At 37.2% G+C, this 28,000-nt stretch overlaps 1 protein-coding gene across 2 annotated transcripts; it reads right to left on the minus strand.

Annotated features, from left to right (window-relative positions):
- Positions 1-1,524: 1,524 nt before the first annotated feature.
- SCRN3 (secernin 3) lies at positions 1,525-27,985 on the minus strand. 2 transcript variants are annotated; one of them, XM_011991886.1, is made up of 8 exons: positions 27,899-27,985; positions 25,287-25,453; positions 23,612-23,793; positions 22,519-22,718; positions 20,373-20,585; positions 8,159-8,321; positions 6,407-6,581; positions 1,525-3,359 (listed from the first exon to the last, which is right to left on the minus strand). In XM_011991886.1, the coding sequence occupies exons 2-8, from the start codon at positions 25,443-25,445 to the stop codon at positions 3,189-3,191; spliced, it is 1,263 nt and encodes a 420-aa protein (XP_011847276.1). In that variant the 5' UTR covers positions 25,446-25,453; positions 27,899-27,985; the 3' UTR covers positions 1,525-3,188. The 2 variants fall into 2 exon arrangements, with proteins under 2 accessions (XP_011847276.1, XP_011847277.1); XM_011991887.1 differs by having other exon boundaries at positions 25,287-25,363; positions 27,899-27,979.
- Positions 27,986-28,000: the final 15 nt, after the last annotated feature.

Consider the following 28,000-nt stretch of genomic DNA (forward strand, 5'->3'; position numbering starts at 1 on the left):
ATGGAGCTTCTATTCTGTGAAAAACAGATGTTAAACATGATTGACCTGTGACCAGGATCACGTGTGCCTCCAAGAGTATGTAAGAGAGAGATTCTGGTGTGAAGAAAACTCCCCTGAGGAAGTCATGTTTTAGCAAAACTCTAAAGGATGTCAAGTATTACTTATATAAAAGGGAGCACATGGAATGAATAGTGCAAGCAGACAATATGGCCATGAGGAAGGCACATTCAAGGACATGAAAGAGTAGCATAGTAGAAACCTAGAAAGCAATGGTCGAAGGTGTAATAAGACATAGATGAGGCAGATCAGTGGGATCTTTTTGGTATTTAAAGAGGTTTAGGCCAGGCACAGTGGCTCACGCCTATAATCCCAGCACTTTGGGAGGCTGAGGCAGGTGGATCACCTGAGGTCAGGAGTTCTAGACCAGCCTGGCCAACCTGGTGAAACCTCATCTCTACTAAAAAACATAAAAATCAGCTGGGTGTGGTGACAGGTGCCTCTAATCCCAGCTACTCAGGGGGCTGAGGCAGGAGAATCACTTGAACCCAGGAGGCGGAAGTTGCAGTGAGCTGAGATCAAGACATCGCACTCCAGCCTGGGGGACAAGAGGGAGACTTTGTCTCAAAAAAAAAAAAGTTTTAGACTCAAAAATAAAAGAAACAACCTAAGTAAACAATGGGCAAAAGATCTGAACAGACAACTCACCAAGAAAAATAAACAGATAAAAGCATGTGAAAAGATGTCCAACACCATATATCATCAGGGAATTGTAAATTAAAACAAGATACCATTACACTCTATTAGAATGGCCAAAATCCAAAATGCTGACAACAATAAATGCTGACAAGAATACAGGGCAACAGAAGCTCTTATTCATTGCTGATAGGGATGCAAAATGATAGCCACTGGAAGACAGTTTGGCAGTTTCTTAGAAAACTAAACATACTCTTACCACATGATCCAGCAGTTGTGTTCCTTAGTATTTACATAAAATTAGTTGAAAACATGTCCACACAGAAATCTTCACATGGATGTCTACAGTAGGTTTATTCACAATTTTCAAAACTTGGAAGCAATCAAGATGGCCTTCAGTAGTAGTATATTCAGACAATGGAATATTATTTAGCACTAAAAGAAATGAGCTATCAAGTCATGAAAAGACATAGAGGAACCTTAAATGGATATTACTAAGTAAGTTCAAGAAGACGATCTTACGAGGTCACATACTATATGATTCCAATGATACGACATACGGAAAAGGCAAAACTATGGAAATAGTAAAAAGATCAGTGGTTGTCAGGAGTTGGAGGGATGGTGGGATAAATAGGCAGAACACAGAAGATTTTTAGGGCAGTGAAACTATTTTGTATAATACTATGATGGTGGATACATGTCATTTTATAATTATCAAGGGCCATAGGATGTACTACATCAAGAGTGATCTCAAACTTGAACTATGGACTTTGGGTGATAATGTTTCAGTGTAGGGCCATCGATTGTAACAAATGTACCATTCTGGGGCTGGGATGTTGATAGTGGGGGAGGCTATGCATGTGTGCTGATAGGGGCTATATTGGAACTCTGTACTTTCTGTTCAATTTTGCTGTGAACCTAAAACTGCTCCAAAAAATAAAGTCTCTTTTAAAAAAGAGTTTTAGGAGGGGAATTCATAATCAGATTTAAATTTGTAATAGATTGGCCGTAGTGACTCATGTGGGTAGAAATAAAGAATAAAAATGGGTGTAGGAGAACAGTTAATGCAGTGGTCTAGCTAAAGATGGTGCTAGTTTAGTCTAAGGTGGCAGCAAAGCAGAAGGTGAAAACATGCTGCCCCTAGAGAAGGAAATAAGATTCCCGTAAGTGTAATGAACTGTTTGCCCTTAGTTTCCTCATCTATTAAAGGAGAGAAGAGGAGTATAGGGGTTAGAAGACAGCCTATCACTGAACCAAACTTAAAGCAAACAGAATCAACTCAGTACTTGAGTCAGACATCTTTTCTTTTGTAATGTCAACCCTATATTAGACAAGAGCAGTATCAAGCAGATGACGGTATTTATGAGAGAACTTTGAACACATAACTTCCTGAACACTTAAAATATAATGACCCACTTCTTTATTAACCTAATTGTGCTGATAGTGACTAGTAAATATGATAATGTAACCAAATACCAAAATGGACAGTCTAGAAACTCAAAAATACTTCGTGTTATTTTCAGTTGGATTTTTCTTTTGTTTATATTTGCAATTTTGAGTCTTGGTAATCTTTATGTAACCTAAACATAAAGTTTTATAAACTTTAGGAAGATATTACTCATGTATAAAGTTCATAATATATAATGCAATATAGTGTTCAAAATGTTATAATGTTCATAATATACTAATAATTCTATTTCATTGCCACTACCTCATTCTTGTTTCTGTTTTCACTGAGTAAAGAGAAGTAAACAATGAGAGAGATTTCAGACCCAGAAACAGTATATCCTAAGGTTTTAGTTCTTTTATCTTATTCTCTAATCTCCCAAAGAAGCTCTTCTAAAAATGTATCTTATTAACGTAAAAGCCTATTAAGGAGAATGACCCTAAAAATGCTAGACAATCAGAGCTACAAGCTCACTGGTTAGCCAAGTCTTGACAAAGAGCATGTTTGAGTTTACCAAAAGTACATTTGCAGAACTAATATACTGTATTGACAATGTGTAAATCTAGACATTTTTCTTGTTAGAGCTGGTTAATATTTGCCTTAAGCACAAACAACTTACCACTTGAGATATTTTTCATGACTAAAGAAAAATCTACTTTCTTGATGTAACAGACAAAATGATTTGAGGGTACTACATAATTATAATAAATATAAATCCATGTATCATTCTAATGTTTCATTCTTTATATATAATTGAATACTTAGTTATTGTGACAAAAAGTTACTATGGCTAAAGAAAATATGCAAGTACATCACCTGAAATAACACCTGTATCCCACGATACATGAATCCAATTCCAATGCTGTTTTCTTTCTATTTCAGCAACACTGTATGTAGTTTAATAGTCAAGATATCACTTGAATACTATCCAAGAATAATCAGATCTGCTCAAATTAGGTTTATATAATTTACCAAGGTGATGGATTCTGACTTTGAAGATTGCTGACCACTGATCACTAAGAACTAATATTAGCTGACCATATGATCACTAAGAACTAACATTTGACTGATAAATTTGAATTTCATCTTTTGTACACTGAGGAAAGAGATTAACAATTTTCTCCACATCAAGATGCTTGTTTTGAAGGATTGATTCCATCTCTCTGAATAGTTCTTTCTCCAGTTTCCTCATGTTGTCCAACATTATTTTGGCTTTTTCCTAAACAATTAAAAATATAAAAATAAATACATATACACATACACATAAATCTAACCAAATTCAACCCACCTCTACAGATAAGGATTGTTCATTCTGGCATCTAATTGTGGTTTGGTTCCCTTTTTGTTCTTTGGAGACAGAAAGAATGAAATTCTTTGAGAAAATCATTGCTCTAGATTGAGTTAATGCATGAATACCAAGTTATTTTTAGTAGAAAAGACAAAAACAATTATGAGAGTAGTTTATAAGTAAAAAACGTAAAAGACAACAAGATAACAGAAAATCTCATATGAACTGTCTTATGTGGAAGGCTGCTGAAAACTGAGGCTGAAATATTTTTATCAATTTAGATCTTTTACGTTTAAAACCAGTATTATCAGATTAATAAAACAGAACAGTAATGTTCAGGAAAAAATCAACTAAAAGAAGACATTTCCTCTATTACTTCATCTTTATTTCAATAAAGGGAGAAAAAAGGTCCATGATTCTTACAGAAAGTAATTTCTAAATTGTTGATGAATCACCATTATCAGTTATAAGGTACTTATTTAGAGAAAAAGTATGTAAGAAAAAACTTGGCCAGGCACCGTGGCTCAAGCCTGTAATCCCAGCACTTTGGGAGGCCAAGGCGGGTGGATCATGAGGTCAGGAGTTCGAGACCAGCCTGCCAATATGGTAAAACCCCGTCTCTATTAAAAATACAAAAATTAGCTGGGCGTGGTAGCGCACGCCTGTAGTCCTAGCTACTCGGAAAGCTGAGGCAGGAGAATCGCTTGAACCTGGGAGGCAGAGGTTGCAGCGAGCCGAGATCACACCACTGCACTCCAGCCTGGACGACAGACTGAGACTCCGTCTCAAAATAAATAAATAAATAAATAAAGTCACTAGAAAGTGAGCATACTTTTTTTTTTTTTTTTTGAGATGGACTCTCACTCTGTTGCCCAGGCTAACGTGCAATGGCACACTCTCAGCTCACTGCAACCTCCACCTTCCAAGTCCAAGCGATTCTCCTGCCTCAGCCTCCTGAGTAGTTGGGATTACAGGCACCCGCCACCATGTCCGGCTAATTTTTGTATTTTTAGTAGAGAGGGGGTTTCGTCATGTTGGTTAGGCTGGTATCAAACTCCTGACCTAAGCTGATCTACCCGCCCTGGCCTCCCAAAGTGCTGGCATTACAGGCGTAAGCCACTGCACCTGGCCTGTGAGCATAATTTTTAAAATTTGAACCATTATGGGGCAGAACTCTACAAAACAAATAACCTTAACATGGACTTCAATATGAAATTGTATGCAGTTTTCATCTGAGGAAACACTACATTTCATATTAGTGAGAAAAAAATGGGTTTTGTCTATAGATGGTATTGGAATAATTAGTCACCTTTTTGGAAAACAGAGTTAGAATCCCTACTTCATGAAAGATACAAAAGTAAATTCCAGATGGACTAAAGAACTAAATTTTTAAAAAACACATATATGCTAGAAGTTATATTTATACTGAGGTGAGGCAGGCCTTTTGAAACATGAAATCAAGGTGCCTTACAGCAAAAGACTAATAAATATAATTGACTAAGTTTAAAATTTTTGTCTGACAAAAAAGTTAAATGTCAAACAATAAACTGGAATAAAATTCTGCCTTATTACAAACAGTTAATATTCACATATTTTTGCCTATTTAAAGCAAAAAATAAAAAAAACAAAAATAACCCAAAATCAATGGAAAAATAGCCTAAGGGAAAAAATAGACAAGATATTTAAAATAAAATACTCATGACCAATAGACATAGGAGAAGGTTTTCAATCTTACTAGTAATCAAGAAATGTAAATTAAAACTACCAGTAGGATTGACTCTCCCTAAGACACAAAAGAAGTTATTTACAGAGCCAGGACCAGAACCCAGCTCTTTCACTCTTCTTCCCTCAAATTCCATTATCTTTCCACTACTCTATGTTGTCAATCAATATTTTATGATTTTTAAGTAAAGTCTAAAATAGTTATAGCTTTAGAATTTTTATTTAAAAATAAAAATGTAAATAAAAATTTTCAAGTAAAAATAGAAAGTCTGGCAGAGCTTGTTGCTTTGAGCCTAAGTGAAATAGGTGAGGGAAAAAAAACCACATAGCAACAATGCCAACACTGCAGACAAAAATAAATTATTACCTGGAGGAAAATTCATTTAATCCGTTTCAGTGTGAATACAATGTAAATGTATATGCCTTGACAAAGTAAAAGAAATTATAGGCAAGAAAAACCACGAGGTAGAAACAGACGAGAAAAGATTTAAGATGGTTAATGTTTTATTTCATTGCAGGGGGTCAACGGATGGATGGCTTTAGGCAGCCTTTCTATTCCCTTCTTACCTCTTATTTTTCTTTAGCAAGCTGAATAGGTATAGACATTATAAAATGACCTATCTATCTATACCAGAAAAAAATAAATCCTTATTTCTAGAGAAGAGAGTTTGAGTGATATATTGCTCTTCTATAATGCTTACATTTTAAAATAACGAGGATGTATCACTTTTTAAAAACTGAAACTAATTATTATATTAATTCTCTGAAGTTTTAAGTCACTTTCAATTAGTTTTAATCTAGGCCTGTATGATTAAGAACATTACATTAAGAAACCAGGTCAACCGCTATCCGGAGGCTTTGTAACTTTTGGTGTGGGATATATACTAAGCAAGTTACTTAAACTCTCCTAGACTCAGACACTTTATCAGCAAAGTGGGAATCAAAATAGTACCCATTTCATAAAGTGGTTGTGAAGATTAGATAAAGTAAACCCTGTAAAAGTACTATATAAGTGCTCAACAAATGTTAGCTATTGTTATTATGTTTAATGTACTAAATTTCTCTATAAGATTCACAATACATGTATTCATAATCAAAGATAAAAATAATACAGCTCTACTATAGTCTGAGCATCTAAACTAATCCTAAACCTATTTTTTATAAGAAGGTAGGAAAGCTGATACTCCAAAGTTCAAAATACGGATTGAATCAAACTTTATACTTAACGATATAACAAAGAATATAAACTATCTTACCTCATTATTATGTACCACTTCCAATGCCTGTTGATGTTTTTGGTAGAGTGGGTGTCTTCTGTCAGGCTTAACATGTGACTTCTTTTTAACTAGATCTTCAAGTTCAAATGTTGGTGAACTGGTATCCAATAATTGTGAAATATGTGGCACAAATATGAAAGGCTTAAAAACAGATCTAGAAGAAAGAGTCTTTATTAAATTATCATGTCAATATATAAAAATATTCAGTGTTATTCTAAGTCTTCCAAGATTCTCTCTAATTGGAAGTTTCTGTTAATGTTACATACTAACTTGTTCCTGTCACATTAGTTATACCCATGCCTGTCTTCTCTGATACACCGGGATCTCCTTGGGGGCAGGGAACCATACTTTTTTTAGTCTTGGGTTCCCATGAACCTAACAGAGGACCTGGCACATAAACAGAGTCAGCAAAGTAATAGTTTGTCTTTCCTACTTCACATTCCACAGGCGGAGGATAAGAACAACCATTAATGTTATAGACTGAGGATTAGGACTCGGGGTGAACATCAGCGCCAGTGTCAGTAAGGAGGACACATGCTGGGCACAGTGGCTCATGCCTGTAATCCCAGCACTTTGAGAGGTCAAGGTGGGAGAATCTCTTGAGACCAGGAGTTCAAGAACAGCCTTGGGCAACATAGCCAGACCCCATCTCTACAAAAAAATTAAAAATTAGCCAGGCATGGTGGCATGCACCTGCAGTACCAGCTACTAGGGAAGCTAAGGTGGGAGGATCACTTGAGCCCAGGAGTTCAAGGCCACAGTGTGCTGACTGTGCCACTGCACTCCATTCTAGCCCGGGCGACAGAGCAAGGCCCCATGTAAAAAAAAAAAAAAAAAAAAAGGAAGACTCAAATGTTTTATTCCATTTTCTTGAAGATATTTTTAATAGTATGAAAGGCTGCTACACTAAGAGATAGTGAATATAAAATCATTTCTAAATGTAATGTGCATTTCGTGAGATACTAGTGACTTAAATCAAGATAGTCAACAAAAGTATTACCTAAAATATAACTGGACTGGATGCAGTGGCTCATGTCTGTAATCCCAACACTTTGGGAGACTAAGGCAGGTGGATCACTTGAGGCCAGGAGTTGGAGACTAGCCTGGGCAACAAGGTGAAATCTTGTCTCTACTCTACGAAAAACACAAAAATTAGCCAGGCATGGTGGCGTACGCCTGTAATCCCAGCTACTAGGGAGGCTGAGGCATGAGAATCTCTTGAACCTGGGAGGCAGAGGTTGCAGTGAGCTGAGATCATGCCATTGCACTCCAATCTGGGTGACAGAGTGAGACTCTGTCTCAAAATAATAATAATAATAATTAAACTGAAACTATTGATATTTTAAGTTTCATATGTATTTTCTAGATATGAGTGCATAAGTAAATCTTGCACAACTACATCATTTAACCTTTGTACTGTTATGAATTATCTAATATCATATCTGAAATCTGAGTAAGAAAATCTACTTTCTTTTCTTGACAATGTTAAATCTATTTGTAGGAAGAAGGAGTAGGGATAACGCATACAAGAAACTATTCACATTTCCTCCCCATAAAAACAGAACAGTTACGCATATGTGGATGCTGCAGATTAAAGCCTGAACAGAAAATATATTAAAAATTATCATCCTAGTTGTACAACAAAAATTTATCCTGACAAAATTACTAACATACTAATGACTTTACTCCATCCCCTGACCCCTTGCTGGTTTATAGTATTTTGTGGTTCACCTCTCAGGATCAGGAGTCCCTGTAAAGAAGTGAATGCAAGGAAGGCTGGAGTCTTGAGGTAAAATAGAAACCATGCTTGCAGTGGTCAGGAATTCTCCCTCCATATTAATGCCACTTGGTTTATCTCGAAGAATTTCCATCATTGTTTCAAAAGTTATATTTCCTAGGGAAATAATTTTTAAAATCATCAAATACATATGCATATACAGATGCCTTTCAAATATGAACTGCTTTCTCTACTGATAATATATGAGTTATTAGTCTTGACATAAATTAAGAGACTGACTATAAACAAACTTTGTATCAACTACAATTAGATTCATTCCACTATCACAAGAAAGGTATTTTATTTTTAATATAAATATGCAAAGTCTCAAAGCCATTGTAACAGGTAAAAAATTCCTAGAAAAAGGAATTAATAATGCAAAAATATATTCAATCCCATTGCCCTTACAGAATTTTTTTTTTTTTTTTTTTGAGACAGAGTCTTGCTCTGTGAGGCTAGAGTGCAGTGGTGCGATCTTGGCTCACTGCAATCTCTGTCTCCTGGGTTCAAGTGATTCTCGTGCCTCAGCCTCCCAAGTAGCTGGGACTACAGTCATGTACCACCATGCCCAACTAATTTTTGTGTTTTTGGTAGACACAGGGTTTCACCATGTTGGCCAGGCTGGTCTTGAACTCCTGACCTCAGGTGATCCTCCCCAGCTTGGCCTCCCAAAGTGCTGGGATTACAGGTGTGAGCCACTGCACCCAGCCTATGCCTGGCTAATTTTTAAATTTTTCTGCAGAGATGGGGGTCTTGCTACATTGCCCAGGCTGGTCTCGAACTCCTGGCCTTAAGCAATCCTCCCCCATCAGCTTCCCAAAGTGCCAGGATTACAGGAATGAGCCACTGTGCCTAGTCTTTTGTCTTTAATTGAAAAAATTCAGTAAATATAACATAGTTACCGATGATTTGGATTTAAGTAGACCATTTTATTATTAGTTTTCTATGTATTCCATCTATTCTTTGTCTCTTTTTCTCCATTCTTGTCTTCTTTTTAACTTATCAAGTATTTATTACTACAGTTCTCCCATCAGCTTATTATTTACACACTTTAAAAAATCTTATTACTTTCTCTTGATTGACTACAGTTGGCCTTAAATTAGTTCTTTACCACTTACCAATTAATGTAAGAAGGACCCATACAGAACTTAGCTCCAATTACTGCCTATCTTTTGTGCTATTCTAATGCATTTTAATTTCTACTGTGTTCGTCTGGGTCTTCTGAGAAGCAGATGCCACAACATGGGATCAAATATTTTAGGGGAAATGCCTGTGACAGAAAATGGGGAGGGAACCTGGAAAGCCTCAGAGAATCATCAGACTATGATACAATCTGAAGTCTGAGTTTAGTAGAGAAGGAAGAGAAGTTGGAGAAGTATCCCAGGCTGCCATGCCATCTAAGGAAAGCCTGGCCAGGCTGTCAAGGAGTCCTTGATCCACGTTAGCCATTAGAGGAGTCCTGTGTATTCCTAGAATGGGCCTGCCTTTATCTCCCTGCCACTCTCAGTCACTGGCCAAAAGCATCCTGTGGAAAATATAGTGCTCCATGAAATCCATGCACAATAGACTTTAAGCACTGCAGCTATGGCCGTTGGTTAAGAAGTTATTATTTTCAACAATGTTTGTTTAGTTTTACCTATGTATTTACTGTTTCTGCTGCTCTTCATCTACTACTGCGTACCTTGCTTCTATCTGCCTGAAGAATGCCCATTAGCATTTCTTTTAGTGCCAATTGTCTAGTAATTCTGTTTTATTTCACCTTTATTTTTAGAGGATATTTTCACTAGCTATGCAATTCTAAATTAGTAGTTATTATCTTTCTCCATCACCTTAAAGTTGTCATTTTGCAGTGTTTAGAATTCCCTCCCTTCTGTTGAAAAGTTAGCTGTCAGCTTTATATTTGTTTCTTGAAGATACTTTTTTTCCCCTGGATGTGTTTCAGATTTTTCTCTGTCTTTTTTCCCGCTCAGAAATCTCACTATGATGGGCCTAGGTGTGGGTTCCTCTTGTTTGTCCTTCTTGGGATTTGTAGAGCTTCTTGAGGCTGTTGCTTGATGACTTTTATTAGTTTGGGGAAATTCTTGGCCAATATCCTTCAACTATTGCTTTTGCCCTTCCCTGTTTTCTCTCTCCTTTCCTGTTGAGTCTCCAATCTTATGTATATAAGACCTTTTCACTGAGTCCTATATATGCCTCTCAGATCCTTGTCTATATTTTCTAAACTTTTATCTCTGTTTGAATTGGAATCTTTTCTACTGATCTTCCAGTTCACTAATGTTTTTCTTCTGTTATACCTAATCTGTTGTTAAATCAATCTATTGAATTCTTAATTTCAGTTATAATTTTTCAGTTGTATTATTTCCATTTGGTTCTTTTACAGACTCCAGTTCCCTGATGAAATTCTCCATCTTTTCATCTAATTCTTTTGAATACATAGTAGTAATTTTAAAGTCTGTTTCCAATAAAGCTAATGTGTAGACAGCCTACATGTCAGATTCTACCATCTACTTTTTCTCTTGGTTTTCAGTCATTTGGTCTTATTTCTTAGCATGCCTGATACTTTCCAACTGAAGGAAATGTTATAGAGGCTCTGCGTGATACTTTCTTTCACAGAGCATTTAATATTCTTCTGGCAACCAGATAGAATATACGTAGATTACCTTGATCCATTGTTGAGACTAGTCTATCCCTTGTTTGTTCTTACTCTTCCTAAGGAGTAGCATTTCTGGGATCTCAATTGAAAGCTTAGGGGTATTTCCCAGGTACCTTCTTGGTTGGCCCTCCAATCAAACTTTTGTCCCTAAGGCCTTGTGAGACTGCAAAAAATCTCTGCTTAGCTTTTAGGGCGCCTAGCAGCTACTTTCTGCTTGATTTCACAGTGTCATGTCTCATCCTACCTACGTGCTGCTTAGAAGTTGGCAATTGCATTAAGAAACTGTGATATTTAGAAAGTCAAGGTCTTCTCAATGTGTAGAGTCTTCTCTCAGTCTTCAGGATCTAGGCTCCTCATCTCTACTCTTTTGTGTACTCTTTTGGGTATTCATCCATGTCTTCCAACAACAGGGGTTTTCTCCCTCCAGATCTCATAGTTATTCTTGGAAGGAAGTTGGTCTAACACCAGCTACTCCTTCATAACCAGCCCTGTGCTTTTTAACACTCCACTGCACTATTATGCCTCCCATTTATTAAATACATCAGTTTCTTTTTACCCTGAAGTAGTACCAATTTCTTAATAACAGTAATGAATGTGGTGAATCCAGGTAACAAGTACAGTTAAAAAAAAAAAAAACAAACAAACGGGCCAGGCATGGTGGCTTATGCCTGTAATCCCACCAGTTTGGGAGCCTGAGGCAGGATTATCACTTGAGCCCAGGAGTTTGAGACCAGCCTGGGCAACATGGCAAGTCTGCCATCTATTACAAAAAAAAAAAAAAAAATTAGCCACGTGTGGTAATGCATGCCTGTAGTTCCAGCTTCTCAGGAGGCTGGGGCAGGAGGACTGCTGAAGCCCAGGAGATTGAGGTTACAGTGAACTACGATCGTGCCACCGCCCTCTAGCCTGGGCGACAGTGCAAGACCCTGTCAATCAATCAGTCGATCGATCACAAAACATAGTTTCTGCCAACAGATATTTTTAGATACTTTATATGGAAATGTTTAATTATTATATTTCAATTAGTTCTAAAAAAACAAAAAACTTTCACTTATCATGGTTGATTAACCACAGATATCTCCTTCCTCTCTCTCAAAACCCTAAAATGACAGTAAAAGAATAAAAAATGAAGTAACTGTTAAAAAAAAAAAGAGCGCATGAAAAGCAAGAATCTCCACTCCCTGCCCCACTATTCCCATAATTGGGAATTAAAAGAAAAAGCTCACGGCAAGCCTGTATCCATAATATTTCAAATTAAAACTGACTTCCATATAAAATAATATAATGTTCTGCCCTCAGTTAATTATGCAGGTTACCAACTATTTTATGTTAATGACAACAGATTTATACAAGTCTACATTGTCTTATCCAGTTTCTCCACAATATAGCCATTACTTCAAAATCAAGAAAAATAACTTATTGAATTTATAGATAACTTGTTACAGAAGCAATATATTTCTGTTAGTTTTGAAAAACACAGTAAAGAAGATGTGCCTAAAAGCAGCCCTCAATATTAAAACTAAACAATAAAGCAAAAACCTGCCATCCACACCTATATATCAGGCACACAGTTTCAACACCTAGTAAGCCTTTAAAATGATTCAAATCCAAACTCCTATAAATGGCAAATTTTAATAAAAACAGTGTCAGAACCATAATACTGTGATAATACAGGTATTACGAAAATATTTTCTGTATTCAAAACCTACAATTCTCAAAATGAAAGGAGGATTTACATGATCACTTGAGTAGGATAGCTATAAGTAATCCACTAGCAAGCATTGAATAAGTACTGAGACTGCAGTGGCAGGGTTCAGTAAAATAAATGCAAAACACAGGGTGTAATTTCATTGCAATTTAAGCTAGTTATTTAAAATACATGAGTGAATATAGATTCAATTTGGATATACATGCAGCACAGTTAATAGCTATCAGGTAGGGATAGTTGGAAAGAGGAGAGGCAGGCTGTTCTATCTAGAAAAATCATAGGAAAAATTAACTATAATGTACTGGTAGACAATTTTCTGTGAAAGTATTAGAAAGATATTCTTTTGTCAAAGCACAGAAAGCTAGATGAACTATACTTCACACTTGAGAAAAAGTAAGTTTCATGTCAGATGCATCTATTCCTATAATCATGTATGCAATTAAAATCTATGATTCAGTTATTCTTAAATATAACTGAATTATAATTATGATGCAGTAGCTAATTGGTTATAATTATTTCTATCTTTTTTCTTCCTTTTGTCCAATTACCCTAAACCTTAGAATTCTTGGCATTTTCCTCTCCATCTTAATTATGCATTGTTGTTCTTCGTTTTTAAAGAATATCTGCTAAATGTATTTCCTGAGCCTTTAAATTTATTACTAGCAAAAAGTACACAACAGTGATCTTTGTTAAACTGTCTGCATATTACAATTTAATTCAAATCAACTAACAATACTTTAATTTATTCAATACTTACTAAGCACACACAACATAGTGAATTAGGTGCTGAGAGAAAAATATGACAAATAAGAAAGTTCATTTTTTTCAATTTCATAGAGAAGAGCACAAACACTGGTGGTTTCTTCATTTGTAAAATGAAGATATCTATTTCACATGGTTGCTTAAAGAATAATATAATTAGGCTGGGCGTGGTGGCTGATGCCTATAATTTCAGCACTTTGGGAGGCCAAGGTGGGCGGATCATGAGGTCAGAAGTTTGAGACCAGCCTGGCCAACAAAATGAAACCCTCTCCCTACTGAAAACACAAAAAATTAGCTGGGCGTGGTGGCGGGTACCTGTAATCCCAGCTGCTTGGGAGGCTGAGGCAGGAGAATCGCTTAAACCCGGGAGGTGGAGGTTGCAGTGAGCTGAGATCTTGCTACTGCACTCCAGCCTGGGGGACAGCGCAAGACTCCACCTCAAAAAAAAGAATAATATAATTAAATCATTTAGTACAGTATCTGGCCCTTGATAAAAGCAGTTAATAAACGGGAGTAGGTGTTGCTGCAACAGCCACTCCTGATCTACCTTTTTTTTTTTTCTTTTTTAAATTTTGAGTTCTGGGATATGTGTGCAGGACGTGCAGGTTTGTTATATAGGTAAACGTGTGCCATGGTGGTTTGCTGCACCTATCAATCCATCACCTAGGTATTAAGCCTCATATGCTTTAGCTATTTTTCCTGATGCTCTCCTTTTACAATAAGTCAAAAATTAAAATCCTTAGTATAACATGCTTTAGCATTTTCTACATACTTATCTATCTACATGGGGGAAAAAGATAGTTTAGATAACCTATTTGTAAAACTATAAACTAACATTAAGAAACTTTACAGAAAACTTTTCATATTATAACATGTTCTTTTGGAAATTAAAATATAAATAAGATATTAACTACTTTGAAAACAATAATGTAAAGGCATTCTACAAATATTCTGTCAAACTTTTTCCTTTTCTTATACTGAGATTGGATTTATTTAAATAGCTGTATTAGCACCAAACAACATTAATAATAAAAAGTAAAAGAAACATATACACAGGGGAATGTACTTATAACATCATGTAAAAAAATCCTTCGCCACTTCCTGTGTACCTATCAATTAAAGACTGAAAATACCCAACAGCATCAGCTTTATTCTAGAATCATTTTTTTTTTTGGAGATGGAGTCTTGCTCTGTCCCCTTGGCTGCAGTGCAGTGGCGCGATCTCGGCTCACTGCAATCATACTCTATTTTTGCTACAGGTTTGAGTTAATATCTTGAATTTCAAGTGGATAGGAGTGCCTACCTCCTGAGACTACTCCTACCCCACGCTGCACCCTCAATCACCACCACCTTTTGGGTAAAGTTCTAAACCCAGGAAGGGAAGAGGATGAGTTGTCCTCTCAGACAAAGGGAGATGCAAATCATCCCTCTGGGATGGTTAGGTTATTATCTCAGAGGAGTTGATTCTTCTAAAATGGAAAACTACACTCTCTACCCTCAAATCTTCCATCTAGCCTATCTCTACAAATGGCATTTCCAACTGTTCACTGGTTCCCAGCAGAAACCTGGTATTCATTTGTGACATCTCTCTCTCTCTAACCTTCACTCCAATTAATTAAGTCCTGTCCATTCTGCCACCAAAGTATATGCCAAATCTGTCCACTTTGCTCCATCTCCATGCCACCACTGCCATTTCTGGGCTGGCTAACCTTTATGAAAATTAGAGAAAGGAGCCTCTTCTTTGGGGCAGACAGTGGGGCTGGATTTCAGCCCCACTTGCCCCCTTGTGCAGGGCATGATTCTCCACAACCTTGCTTGGTGACCCTGGACCCCAGACCAAGCCATCCTGTACTGTTGTAATCAATTCCTTAATGTTTTGGCCACACCCTCATAATAATTAGCATATAATTTGTTTAATGAATACATGAGAAGCAAATATCAATCACTGACTGATCCATCTCAGAGCAGTTGCTTTCTGACTGCTTTATAGAACCATTTACCAGCCAGGCACAAGGACTCGCACCTGTAATCCCAGCACTTTGATAGGTCAAGGTGGGCAGATGGTTTGAGCCCAGGAATTCGACACCACCCTGAGCAACATGGTAAAATCCTAGCTCTACAAAAGAATACAAAAATTAGCCTAGCATGGTGGTGCACACCTGGAATCCCAGCAACTCGGGAGGTTGAGGCACGAGAATCGCTTGAACCCAGGAGGCAGAGGTTGCAGTGATCTGAGATCATGCCACTGCACTCCAACCTGAGTATCAGATCGAGACACTGTCTCAAAACACTTTTTTTTTTTAACAGAAACATTTTATCCTTCAAGTGAAGGAGGGTATATTCGTCACATTTTTTATTAGTAGCATGACCCTTTTAGCAACTATCTGCCACTCAGTAATCTAAATAAAACTTACTTTGCTGGAATTATTCAGAAGCAAAGGAAAAAATTACATTGGAAGTTATTTTTTAAGAGTTAATAATAACCCAATATGAAAATGGGAAAAGGATACATTAATAAACAACTTACAAAGTAATTACAAATTTTCAGTAAATGTAAGAATATATCTAATTTCACTAAAAAAAAATTAAAATTATAACATGCCATTTTTTTCTTTTTTCTCTTTGTGGGTACATAGTAGGTGTATATATTTACATGCCATTTTGCCTACAAAATTTATAAAGGTTGAAAAAACCCTCTATTGATAAGCATGTTAGAAAATGGGTACTCAAATATTGTTGGCAGTAATTTAAATTTATGTAACTTTTCTGGTGGTCATTTAACAATGTGTTTCAAAAACCTTCAAATGTGCATAAGCTTTGACTTGACATTCTACTTCTACAAACTCATTTTTAGAAAATAGTCATGGGGCTGGGCATGGTGGCTTGGCCCGGTGCGGTGGCTCACGCCTGTAATCCCAGCACTTTGGGAGGCCGAGGCAGGCGGATCATGAGGTCAGGAGATTGAGACCACGGTGAAACCCCATCTCTGCTAAAAATACAAAAAATTAGCTGGGCGCAGTGGCGGGCGCCTGTAGTCCCAACTACTCGGGAGGCTGAGGCAGGAGAGTGGCGTGAACCCAGGAGGCAGAGCTTGCAGTGAGTTGAGATTGCACCAGGGCACTCCAGCCTGGGCAATAGTGTGAGACTCCGTCTCAAAAAAAAAAAAAAAAAAAAAGAGATTGTTCTGTTCTGTATATATTGAAACAGAATGATCTACATTATATATTGCTAACCCATCTACACTGTATATTGCTAACTAAAGTTATGTGGAGAAAAGTGTAAATAGCATGAATCGCATACTATCATTTCTGTAAAAAAAGAAAAATTACATATTTGTTTCATTAAGCATATATCATCTCTGGAAGAACACATAAGGAACTACATATGGGAAAAAAAACTGAATATATCGGGACAGGGTAGGCAAGAGAGACTTCATTGTATAATCTTGTGTACTTTTCAATTTTGAATCATATGAATATATTAATTTTTATAAGTAAAATAATATCATAGAATATTAAATGACATGGGAAGGAGTTCTACTTTCAGTGTGGCTAAGTGAGCTCCTATCAGGTCAACCGTCCTGCAGATAACTATCAACTTGGGACAAAATACAGAAAAACAACTACCTGAAGGCTCTTTACAATTAACAACCGAAGTAACATTCTGGAGGAAAGGTGAAAGTTGGGAGACAGAATGAAGCATAGGGTAAGTTTATTTTTGTTATGGCTTTAGCTTGAGGGAGGCCCATGGTCAATGCTGTGTCATTCTATGCAGGCTGCAATAGAAAACCTTGGTGTTTCTGGCCTGAAGAACCAGACCTCAACCACAAGCAGTAGAAAGTGAGGGGGCAGGCTGGGTGCGGTGACTCACGCCTGTAATCCCAGCACTTTGGGAGGCCTAGGAGGGTGGATCACCTGAGGTCAGGAGTTCGAAACCAGCCTGACCAATATTGTGAAACCCCGTCTCTACTAAAAATACAAATATTAGCCGGGCATGGTGGCATGCGCCTGTAGTCCCAGAGTGAGCTGAGATCGTACCACTGCACTCCAGCCTGGGTGACAGAGCAAAACTCGGTCTCAAAAAAATAAAAAAAAAAAAAGAAAAGAAAAGAAAGTGAGGGGGCAATCCCATAAAAGAGAGTCAGAGAGAGAGAACCCCCAAATTCTGTGTAAAAGAACTGCCCAAATCTCCATCTGATTGCTGATTAAGCATGTGTGGGGCAGACGGCAAACAGCTCAGCTAAGGATAAAAGAGCTAAACTGAAATTTGAGTTGCCAACCAGGAGACAGAATTTGCAGGCTGAGTACAACCAACTAAAGTATCTGCTAAAACAAGAATTATCTATTTGTTCTTAGGTGAGTTTTGGTGGTTTGTAGCTTTCATGGAACTGGTTCATTTCCTCCATGTTACTGTATGTCTAATCATAGTTTTGAGCCATCTTCTGTGGGCTAGATTCCCATGTCAGTTGTTTACAAAACCTTTCTGCAGTGCTCTTTTACTGTCCTAAAAGAGCACTATCCAGTGGCCAGTATGGAAACTGAGCAGTTGTCTACTCTACAGGTTAGCTCTCAAAGGCTTTGGTGTGCTATTTAGGGTCAGATATACCTATGTACAGCTTAGGGTAGGCCCAGGTATTCTTATACAACTTCATGGGATTTCTTTCTTGAGCTACCTCTGCTTCTCAATTCTCCCTGACATTCTGGCTTCCAGGGATCCTCCTTCCAGGTCCTCTAGCTAGAACAGAGCCTTGGTGGTCTCCCTTCTTTGCCCAACTGCATCCCACATCTGGGTCTGCCTCTGAGGCCAAGAGGCAGGAAAACAGAGAGAGGGCAAAAAGCAACAGAATTTCTCCTATGGTCTTTGGACCACAATTCCTCTAGTGGGAGAGATTTCCCTTCCCTTAGAGTTTAGATGCCTCCCAGCAGCTGCTACCATCATCACATAACCATCACAAGATTGCAGATTCAGAACTGGAGTTTGCCTGGGAGCTGGGATGAGACAGAAAGAAAGCAGCAAAAAAATTAATTAATTAATTTAATTAAATAAAAATTCCCAGGAGATTTCTCCCATGCTGTGTCTTGTTGGTGTCCACCTTCCCTCTCCTCAGACAAGAAAAAGAAGGTATCTCTTGGAGCTCTTTCTGTTGACACCCAGTACATAGTTCTAGGATTCATGCTGTTTAACACTAGGCTGGATGAAATGAGAAAAACAACAACAACAACTACAACCATGAAACTCACTCCTGGATAATTCCTGCTTTGACTCTGCTTTTTTTGCCCTGCTGACTGCTCCTTTTTACTTTTAAGACTCCTCAGAAAGCTGCTCCATACATTCTTTCCAGATTTTCAGTTATATTCAGAGAGAGAGAGACAGAGTATAGTTTACTTACTCCATCTTACCTGCAACCAGAACCAGCCTCCATTAAATGTTAATGAACTATACTCTAATTATTTAATTTTTAATTGTTAAAAATTTTTTGAGACAGAGTCTGGCTCTGCTGCCCAGGCTGGAGTGCAGTGGTGCAATCTCGGCTCACTGCAACCTCTGCCTCCTGGGTTCAAGCGATTCTCCTGCTCCACCTCCCAAGTAGCTGGGATTACAGATGCCTGCACCACACCTGGCTAATTTTTGTATTTTTAGTAGAGACGGGGTTTCACCATATTGGCCAGGCTGGTCCCGAACTCCTGACCTCAAATCAACTGCCCTCCTCGGCCTTCCAAAGTACTGGGATTACATGCATGAGCCACGGCGTCCAGCCACTCTTTATAATTATTATTATAAAGATGCTAAACATGTTTAAGGATTTTTTTAAAACTTGAAAGTAAAGAATAGAGAAATGGAAGTTATACAGAAAGAACCAATGGAACTTGTAGAGATTAAAATTATAATAACAAATTAAAATATTACTAGATGAGATTAATAGCAGATTAAATGCAGAAGAAAAGATGAGTGAACTTGAGGATATAACAGTAGAAACTATCCTAATAGTCGTAGAAGTTACATCTTCACCTGAACCCCCACGTAACAAATATTTTCAATGGCAAATACATGTAGATTCATTATAGCAGATTTCCCATTTGGATAGGAAATTTGAGTAAAATATAAATATTTGTCATATCAAATATTCATATAATGGGTATAGAAATACAGGTATGCTGGGATCTTGTCTGGTTTACTGGTTATAAACCAGTGTTTGTTTCTCACCAGCTAGCTCCAGGTGAGCTCCCAAAATAAATATGGCTCAGAGTTCAATCTCTTACAAGAAACTGTATTGATCCACATCCTGGAGCAGCAGGCAGCTCAATTCCATCCTAAACTCTGGGTAGGGAGTGGACTAGCATTTTTCAGACTCGTAGCCTTAATGAGGAGTCCAATTCCTGTTCCCCAAATGTTGATCTTTTTCAATTATACACATACATTCTCATGGATGTTAACACTCTAGCGTCTAAGGTGTATATCTGGTCCAGAATCCCCCAACTGACACGGAGATGAGGAGGATTGTGTGGGCCCTCTCTTCATTTTTGGTACCTGGTGATTTTCTCTTCTTGTATTTGAACTTAGCTATATATGTCTTTAATGTTTAAATGTTTTATCCAACATTTCTCAAGTTTTGGAGTGGAAAGAGGGAATTTGTATATCTGCTCAGTTTGTCTTCTGGCCAGAAATTCTACATATAAGAAAATAATCGATAAGAGTACTACCCAAAAATAAATAACAGCAGCAGCAGCAATAGTCAAAGAAGCCTGTCTCTAGGTTGCAGTGAATTCTCAGAAGAAAAGTAATCTCAATTTTGTTTTAAGAATATTAATAAGAACTGAAAAAATGCATCTGAGCATGGAAAATCTGAACTTTACCTTCAAAAGAATCATGACCCTTTCACAATCGTATAATACTTATCTCAAAAAATAGCTTTATGATAAATAGTTTTCATTTTAATAGAACAATCTTTTTACTAATTATAATTCTCCAAGGTAGATTTTGTCATTCCCATATTACATCTACACAAAATATAGTTTGTCATCCTAATATTATTTATATAAATTACCTTTGTGCTTCTTTAGAAGCTTGTAGCCTTCACAGTATCTGCCTGATGAAGTCATCATCTTGGCTGTGTCAAGATAGGAATATGCTGCAGCAAAATCAAACTCCTTTTTACCATCCCACCAACCTTTCCGCTTAGCATAGTTTCTCATGTCTGGGTGTTCCCGGTCAATCTTGGTTGTTATGGAAAGCTGATTAGAAATATTACGAACTCCCTCTATTTTCAAAGAAGAGGAGAAAGAAGAAAAGTCATATTTAACATAAAGCACGTATCTGTACATTATGATGCCTACTCACTATGTAAACGTAAATATAGACTTCTAAATTTTGTGCCATGGGCATCTATTACATATTTAAAAAGATAAATGAATTATTTTTAAAATTAAACTTATTTTGAGATAATTATAGATTCACATGCAGTTATAAAAAGATAATACTGAGAGATACTGTGTACCCTTCACCCAGTTTCCCCCAATGGTAACATCTTGCCAAACTGTAGTATAATATCACAACCAGAATATTGGTATTGCTATAGTCAAGATCAAGAATACTTCCATCACCACAAGGATCCCTCATGTTGCCCTTTTATAGCCACACCTGTTGGGAGCAAGCCCCCCAAAATCTGGCCATAAACAGGCTCCAAAACTGGCCATAAACAAAATCTCTGCAGCACTGTGACATGTCCATAATGTCTACATTGTGCCACTACTTACTGCAGCCTCGACCTCCTGGGTTCAAGCTATCCTCCCCACCTCAGCCTCTTGAGTAGCTGGAACTACAGGTACACGTCACCACACTCAGTTCATTTTTGTATTTTTTGTGGAATTGAGGTCTCACTATGTTGCCCAAGCTGGTCTCACACTCCTGGGCTGAAGTGATCCTCCTGCCTCAGCCGCCCAAAGTGCTGGGATTATAGGCATGAGCCACCATGCCCAGCCAATAATTTTCCATCTAATAAATAATTCCCTATCATTTAACAATTTAGTTATTGGGCTTAGTTAGTAATAGAGAGAGAAACCAGTTGGCTAAGTTAATCTACAGCTAGACAATGAGACCCAATGAAGGTGTTCATTTTAGATGGCCAGGTGGGGCTTTTTCAACAAAATGTATTTATTAATTTCTCTCTTGCATGTAGTACATTTAATAAAATAAAAGTGCTCAATGGTATTATCAAGCCAATTATCACAAAAAGAAAACTTCTAACTACAATGTTATATATTAATAAACATATATGCAAAACATAAGACAAAATGTCCATCAAAACAACTGGTAATGATCTGTTTCGAAAAATAACACCCAAATCCTCCAAAGTTCAAGGCTACCTTCATGAAGCCTTTCTGAACTCCTCTAGCTCACAATAATAACCTTTCTGTTCTCTAAATGTTCAGAGCATCTATGTGTCTGTATCATTCATGCACCATTTAACATTTTCACACGTGTATCTTATCTCTCTAGTAAACTAGGGGTCCAGGAGTTAAATACCCAAGATGGACATGATTATGCTTAAACATAAGGCTATGTTCTAGTGACGAGATTCAAGATGAAAAGATTTAAATTCTAGGTCTTTCATTTACCACCTTAAATCACTTTACATCTCTGGCTTTCCTCACTTGAAAAATTAGAGGAATATATGATCAGAAAGGAAATGAGAATGAAAAATCAAAACATTCTAAAACAATTAAATAATGTTTTATTCAAAGATATCAAACTTCTGTGTTTTACTATTGTATCAACATAGCTTTTCCAACCACCAACTCACAAACACCTGTCTTTAACCCCACTCTCATTTCCTCACCTCCACACTAAAATAAGATTTTGGAGTGCAGCCCAAAGTTTAATGGGGAAGAAATTGTACGGGATTATTAAAGTGAAAAAGTACGATGAAACGGCCAAGAGCTGCAGCAAAGAAAGTATATACAGGTTATATGAAATTCATATTCCCAGAGGTAATGCTACCTTTTTATATTTTTCAAGAAAGCTCTTTATGGCACTTTTTCCATTGTTCTTTCAAATTTTTAAATTTCCCTTACAGTTCAACCCTTCATTATACTAGATTATTAATCTTGGAAGCATTTAAATGCAGTATCTACAGGTAAGGGTATATTTTATTAATTGCAAAAACAAGTTAAATCACAAAAAGTTGTCCATACCTTGTACTTTTTCTGCTGCCCAGTACTTCCCTGCAGTCTCCAGAATCCAGGCTTCATTCCTATCAGCTATTAGGAAACTGTTGTGATAGCTAAATACCATCCCACCCTCTGTGCAATTTCCACCCTGGCCATATTTTTCTAATAAGTCAACAATGACATTGAGGGCTTTTTCAGCTGTATCAGCTCTTTCAAGGCCAAGTCTAAAACAAAAATATAAAGTTCTCAGATTAAAATAAATTTCCATTATTTTTCTTAAATAATTTCATGCTCATGAGATTTTTTAGATTTCCCCAAGTAAAATTTCTTCCAAGTTAACAGATGAAATGACATCTAACTTTAAAATTTTTCCTTCTGAAGTCAGTTTGGAATCATGGAAACAAAGTTTCTAGAGTCAAACAAACCTATCAAATTTGAAGTTGGTAATTCACTGTCAAGTTACTTTATCTCTGAACCTCAGATATCTCATTTGTAAAATGAGCACGATCGCCCATGAGGTTATTGTGAGAATTAGTTAAGGTGTGATTAAAATATGTTAGGCACTTCCAATGAATCATAATTTCCTACTTCTTCCCTTATCCCAAATAATAATATCTGAAAGCTGGGCATGGTGCCTGTGCCTGTAATCCCAGCTACTCAGGAGCTGAGGCAGGAGAATGACTAGAGGCCAGGAGTTCAAGACAAGTGTAAGCAACATAGCAAGACCCTAGTCTCTGAAAAAAAATTTTTTTAAATTAAAAATTAGCCAGGTGTGGTGGCACGTGCCTTTGATCCAAGCTACTTGGGTGACTCAGGTGGGATGATTGCTTGAGCTCAGGAATTCAAGGCCATAGTGAGCCATGATCACACCATTATACTCCAGCCTGCATGACACAGTGAGATCTCATCTCAAAAAACCAAAAATTAATTAATTTAAAAAACCAAACAAAACTGAGAGTCATGAAATTGCATGCCGGTACTTTAAAACATTTTGACACAAACTGCAAAGTATCAAAGCCTCCTCAAAAATAGGAAAAGAAAACAAGTAAGAGTTACACAAAAATTACGAATTAGAAAAGGTCTATAGCATGAAACGTAACAAAAAATAAAAAATAACCTGACAAGATCCATTCCTAATAGTGCTTCTTCATCACAAACTTCTTCTCTTCCCCATACAGCTTCATTCCCAATGCAAACTCCATGCTCATTGGCTCCCATTTCTGCCCCCCACAACCATGCTGGGCGACTCAGGACAACAGCATACGTTTCAGGAACTTGATCAATTTCTATATACGTACACTGTAAAAAAAAAAAAAAAAAAAAAGTCACAGCAAGAACCACAAAACCAGAAAAGTTATCAAAATCCAGAATTTAAAAAAATCAGTCAGAAGACAAGACTGTTATGAAAGAGGTAAAGGAAATATAAGTAAATTGAAATTTTCAATAATAAAAGCATTACCCTTAAAACATATCCAGAATAACCCTAAAGTATTTATTCATTCAAATATTTGCTAGCATTTCCTATTATAAAACATTCTGCCAAGAGATATGGTAGTTACAAAGATGAATCAGATAAAGATCTCACTTTTGAGAAACTAAAACTGGTACATTAATTAAGATAAAATAAAGTATAAAGTATTAGGGTCATGAAGTGAAGACAAGGTGCTACTGAAGCTCAGGAGAAAGATGGTCTCTAGCTGTAATATCTTGAAACATTTTTGTAGATGTGTGAGTTGAAGCTTAAGGAAGTAGTTCTCAACCTCAATATCCAGTGTTTCTTAATTAGTGATATAAGTACCCATCTGGTAGCCTTCAAATACAAGAGTTTTGTCATAGGAATCTCACATCACATTTTGAAGTCATCTATTAGGTATGTCCACAGCAATGAAAAGAATGAGAACCACTGGTTTACAGGACAGGCTAGATTTATATCTGAAGAAATAAAGTGGAAATGGTATCACAGATGAATAAGTGGTCTTAGCAAAAGAAAAAAATATGACATAGGATACAGAAAACAGTCTAATATTTAATATGTTTTAATATTAGAATATCAATAAAATAAAATCTAAAAAGTATGAATTAGCAACAATAGCATAATTTGAAGCTCTCATTTTAAGTTCCACATTAAATGGGTTTTTAAAATAAGTTTTTAAAGGATCCTTTAATTAATGTGTATACTACCAAGTGACTGCATAAAATGTATATTGATAGTGTTAACATAGGGCCTAAAAAACCTTTTTTGATGTGTCATAAAACTGTCATTTCCAGAGTCTGGGATGACTTTCCTATTCTACATCAAGAAGAACCTATACCAATTCAGAATCAGAATCCTTTTTGTCCATCAAATTCCAGCTAACTCCAAGCCGCATTAAATGTTCCTTCTCTTCTGCTGCCACAGCATGCTACTCTTACTTAAATTTAGCATTTAAACCACCCAGTTTTATAATGGGGTATAATGCATACACATCTTATTCCTATACTAGACTCTAAGCTCCTGGAATAGTCAGAGTCTTGACAGCTGACTTTAAATCACTTGCCCTATCTAACATGCTTGCATATGGAGAGCATTCAAATATTTATTCAAAGAATAGATAATTTTATTATTATTTCAACTTCCTCCAAATCACTGAAATAAAAGATTACGGTTTATTTCTGACTCATTTATTTTTCAAATGTAAATTCCTCAATTTTAACTTTTATAGTTTCTTCCAAGTTCCTATTTATAGAAATAACTTTATGATATTTTTAAAATAACTTTATGATATTGCTAACAAAACATTTATTTCACCTACCTTAAGATGTTCTCCCAGGTTATTATGAACTGCAGCAGGAAAATAAACTACCTCTTGTACTTCATCACAGAGTCTATCTGAATTTTTTCCAAAAATAATCCTGTTATCGACTGTTGCTGGAGATAATGCCACGAACGTGTCACAGGAAAAAGGTTCCATTTTTTAAACTAAAAATTATACAGATGTTTTAAAATTAAAAAAAAAAAACACCTTTAAGTATATAAAAACAAACAGTTTTACTCAATGACCAAAGGATATTATTGCCATATTTAATTAAGGATGTTCATTAAAGCTTTGATTTTTTTATTTTTATTTTTTGGAGACAGGGTCTAGCTTTTTCACCCAGGCTGGAGTGCAGTTATACAATCAGGGCTCACTGCAGCCTGAAACTCCTGGGCTCAGGAGATCCTCCCTCTTCTGCCTCCCAAAGCCCTGGGATTACAGGCATGAGTGACCATTCTTGGTTGTTCATTAAAGTTTTACATTTTGTATACTATAGCCTAAAAATCAATAAGACTATGACTTGGGACTCAATCTTGTACTAAAACTCAATAAGAAAATGGCAATGAAAACTACCTTCTTATAGTTTATAGTTCACATTTATTTTCTAAGATCTTTCTCTCCTAAAGTCTTCCCTGAATTTCCTTTCACCATTTCCACATTTGGAAATCCCTGTACCTAGCTCTACTGTTGTAAAGGCTAGATTCTACTACATTTGTGTATATATAAGTCCCTTTACTGGACAATGAGATCCTTGAGGGCTGGGAGTATGTCTTACTAATCTTTGTATTCTCATTGCTGGAACTTGTCTTATGGAAAAAAATCTTATGTACCCATGCTTCCTCAAGGGAAGGAAGAAGGGGTCTTATTTCAGCTGGGAAATAATACACACAGATTATAATTCTGATGAGACTGAAATTTTGAAACAGACTCATTGATTCAGACAAAAATATGTCAATATAATTTCAAATTGTTGGCATTTCTAGAAGAAAGTTCACATATTGAATTTATAAATCGCAATTATATACTTTAATATCTAGGTTACCTCTTCAGTTGTAATTTGGAAAATCTTAGATCTTCACTTATAATAGAACACCTAAAGATCCTTATTTCGCTGCCAGAATGGACACATTGTTTTACAGAGTTTCCTTCTTTCCTTTAATAATGACAAAACCTTAGAATGGCTTTACACAGGCAGATGCTAGCAATTTAAAAACAAAATTTAAATATAATAAATGTTTCCTTAAAAAGAAAACAAAATGAGTAAAGAAAAACTTCAGCCTGAAACTCCTAAGGGTTTTCCTGTTCTCCTAGTGAGAAGTCTGATGTCTTGATGGCTTCTGTTATTTTCTTTCTGTGTTTCAATCCTTATGTCCTGGATCTCCTTCTATTTGTGTTTTACAGTTAGTTCCATCACTATATAATTTTGGCAGACTATTTAATCTCTCTCTTCCCTATGCCTTCTGCCTCACCAGTAAAATAAAAAAGACACTGTTTGATGGGCTGTTAGAACTTAATAAGGAAACATGTAAAGTGTTTTGCACAGTGCATAGAACATACTAGATATTCACATGAAAGCTGTTATTGTTGTTATTTGGTAAGAGAGAAAATTTCTCATAAAGTCTTATTCTCTTTTTTGTTTTTTTCCTGACAGTTTAACTCTTATTGCCCAGGCTGAGTGCAATGGTGCAATCTCGGCTCACTGCAACCTCCGCCTCCCGGGTTCAAGTGATTCTCCTGCTTCAGCCTCCCGAGTAGCTCAGATTACAGGCGCGTGCCACCACACCCAGCTAATTTTTTGTATTTTAAGTAGAGACGGGTTTTCACCACGTTGGCCAGGCTGGTCTCGAACTCCTGGCGTCAGGTGATCCACCCACCTCGGCCTCCCAAAGTGCTGGGATTACAGGCGTGAGCTACCGCGCCCGGTATAAGTTTATTCTTAACATTACCCTGATAGAGAGCTTGGTTGGTGGGTCACCTGCTGCAGTAGCAGCCACGTCCACTCAAAAACCTGGAGTCCCAAGGTCCATCAAGCTGCAATAGGTAATCTGAGCTGCCTAACTGGGGTGGTAGGGAAAGCTAAGGAAACTTGCCGCCTGGTTAGAATGGCACCTAGCCCACTGAGGAGGTGAAGCCTTGAGAGATTTTACTAACTCCTAACGTGTATTCGTCATTCAGTAAGTCTTTACTGAACGTCTTTCGGCGCCAGCACCGTACAGCTGGGGCAAGGGCCTCCGTTCTTGCAAAGCTGTCTCATTCTATTTCACGCGCTCTTAGTTGAGCGGGCGCTTTCAGAAACATATCGTTGGATTCTCGCAAACGTACTACAGTTAGGGCAGAAATTATTATCTCCATAACAGAGATGAGAAAAACAGTGCAGAAAAGTTTTTACAACTCGAGTCAGAGTTCACAGAAAGTAATGGGCTCGAGCTTCAAGCACCTTTGGTCGAAGGGCCGCCGCGGTCCACCCCGCACCCCGGCCCTGGGCGCTCAAATCGCAGCCAGCGCAGCTGGGCTCTGGAGCCCCTCGGTCAAGCAGTACCGCCCCACAGTTGGGTCTTCCCGGTTTCTGTCTCAACTATGCACGCCCCTCCCCCGTGCACGCCCCTCACCTGGCCTCCAAACTACCCGAAGTGACAGGTGGACGGAGGGAGGATTGGCCACTGTAGGCATCAGTTGCCGGAAGCTGTTACCTTTGACCTCGGAAGTTCCCC

Source organism: Mandrillus leucophaeus, unplaced genomic scaffold (genome assembly GCF_000951045.1).
Source record: "Mandrillus leucophaeus isolate KB7577 unplaced genomic scaffold, Mleu.le_1.0 Scaffold40, whole genome shotgun sequence".
Classification (NCBI taxonomy): domain Eukaryota; kingdom Metazoa; phylum Chordata; class Mammalia; order Primates; family Cercopithecidae; genus Mandrillus; species Mandrillus leucophaeus.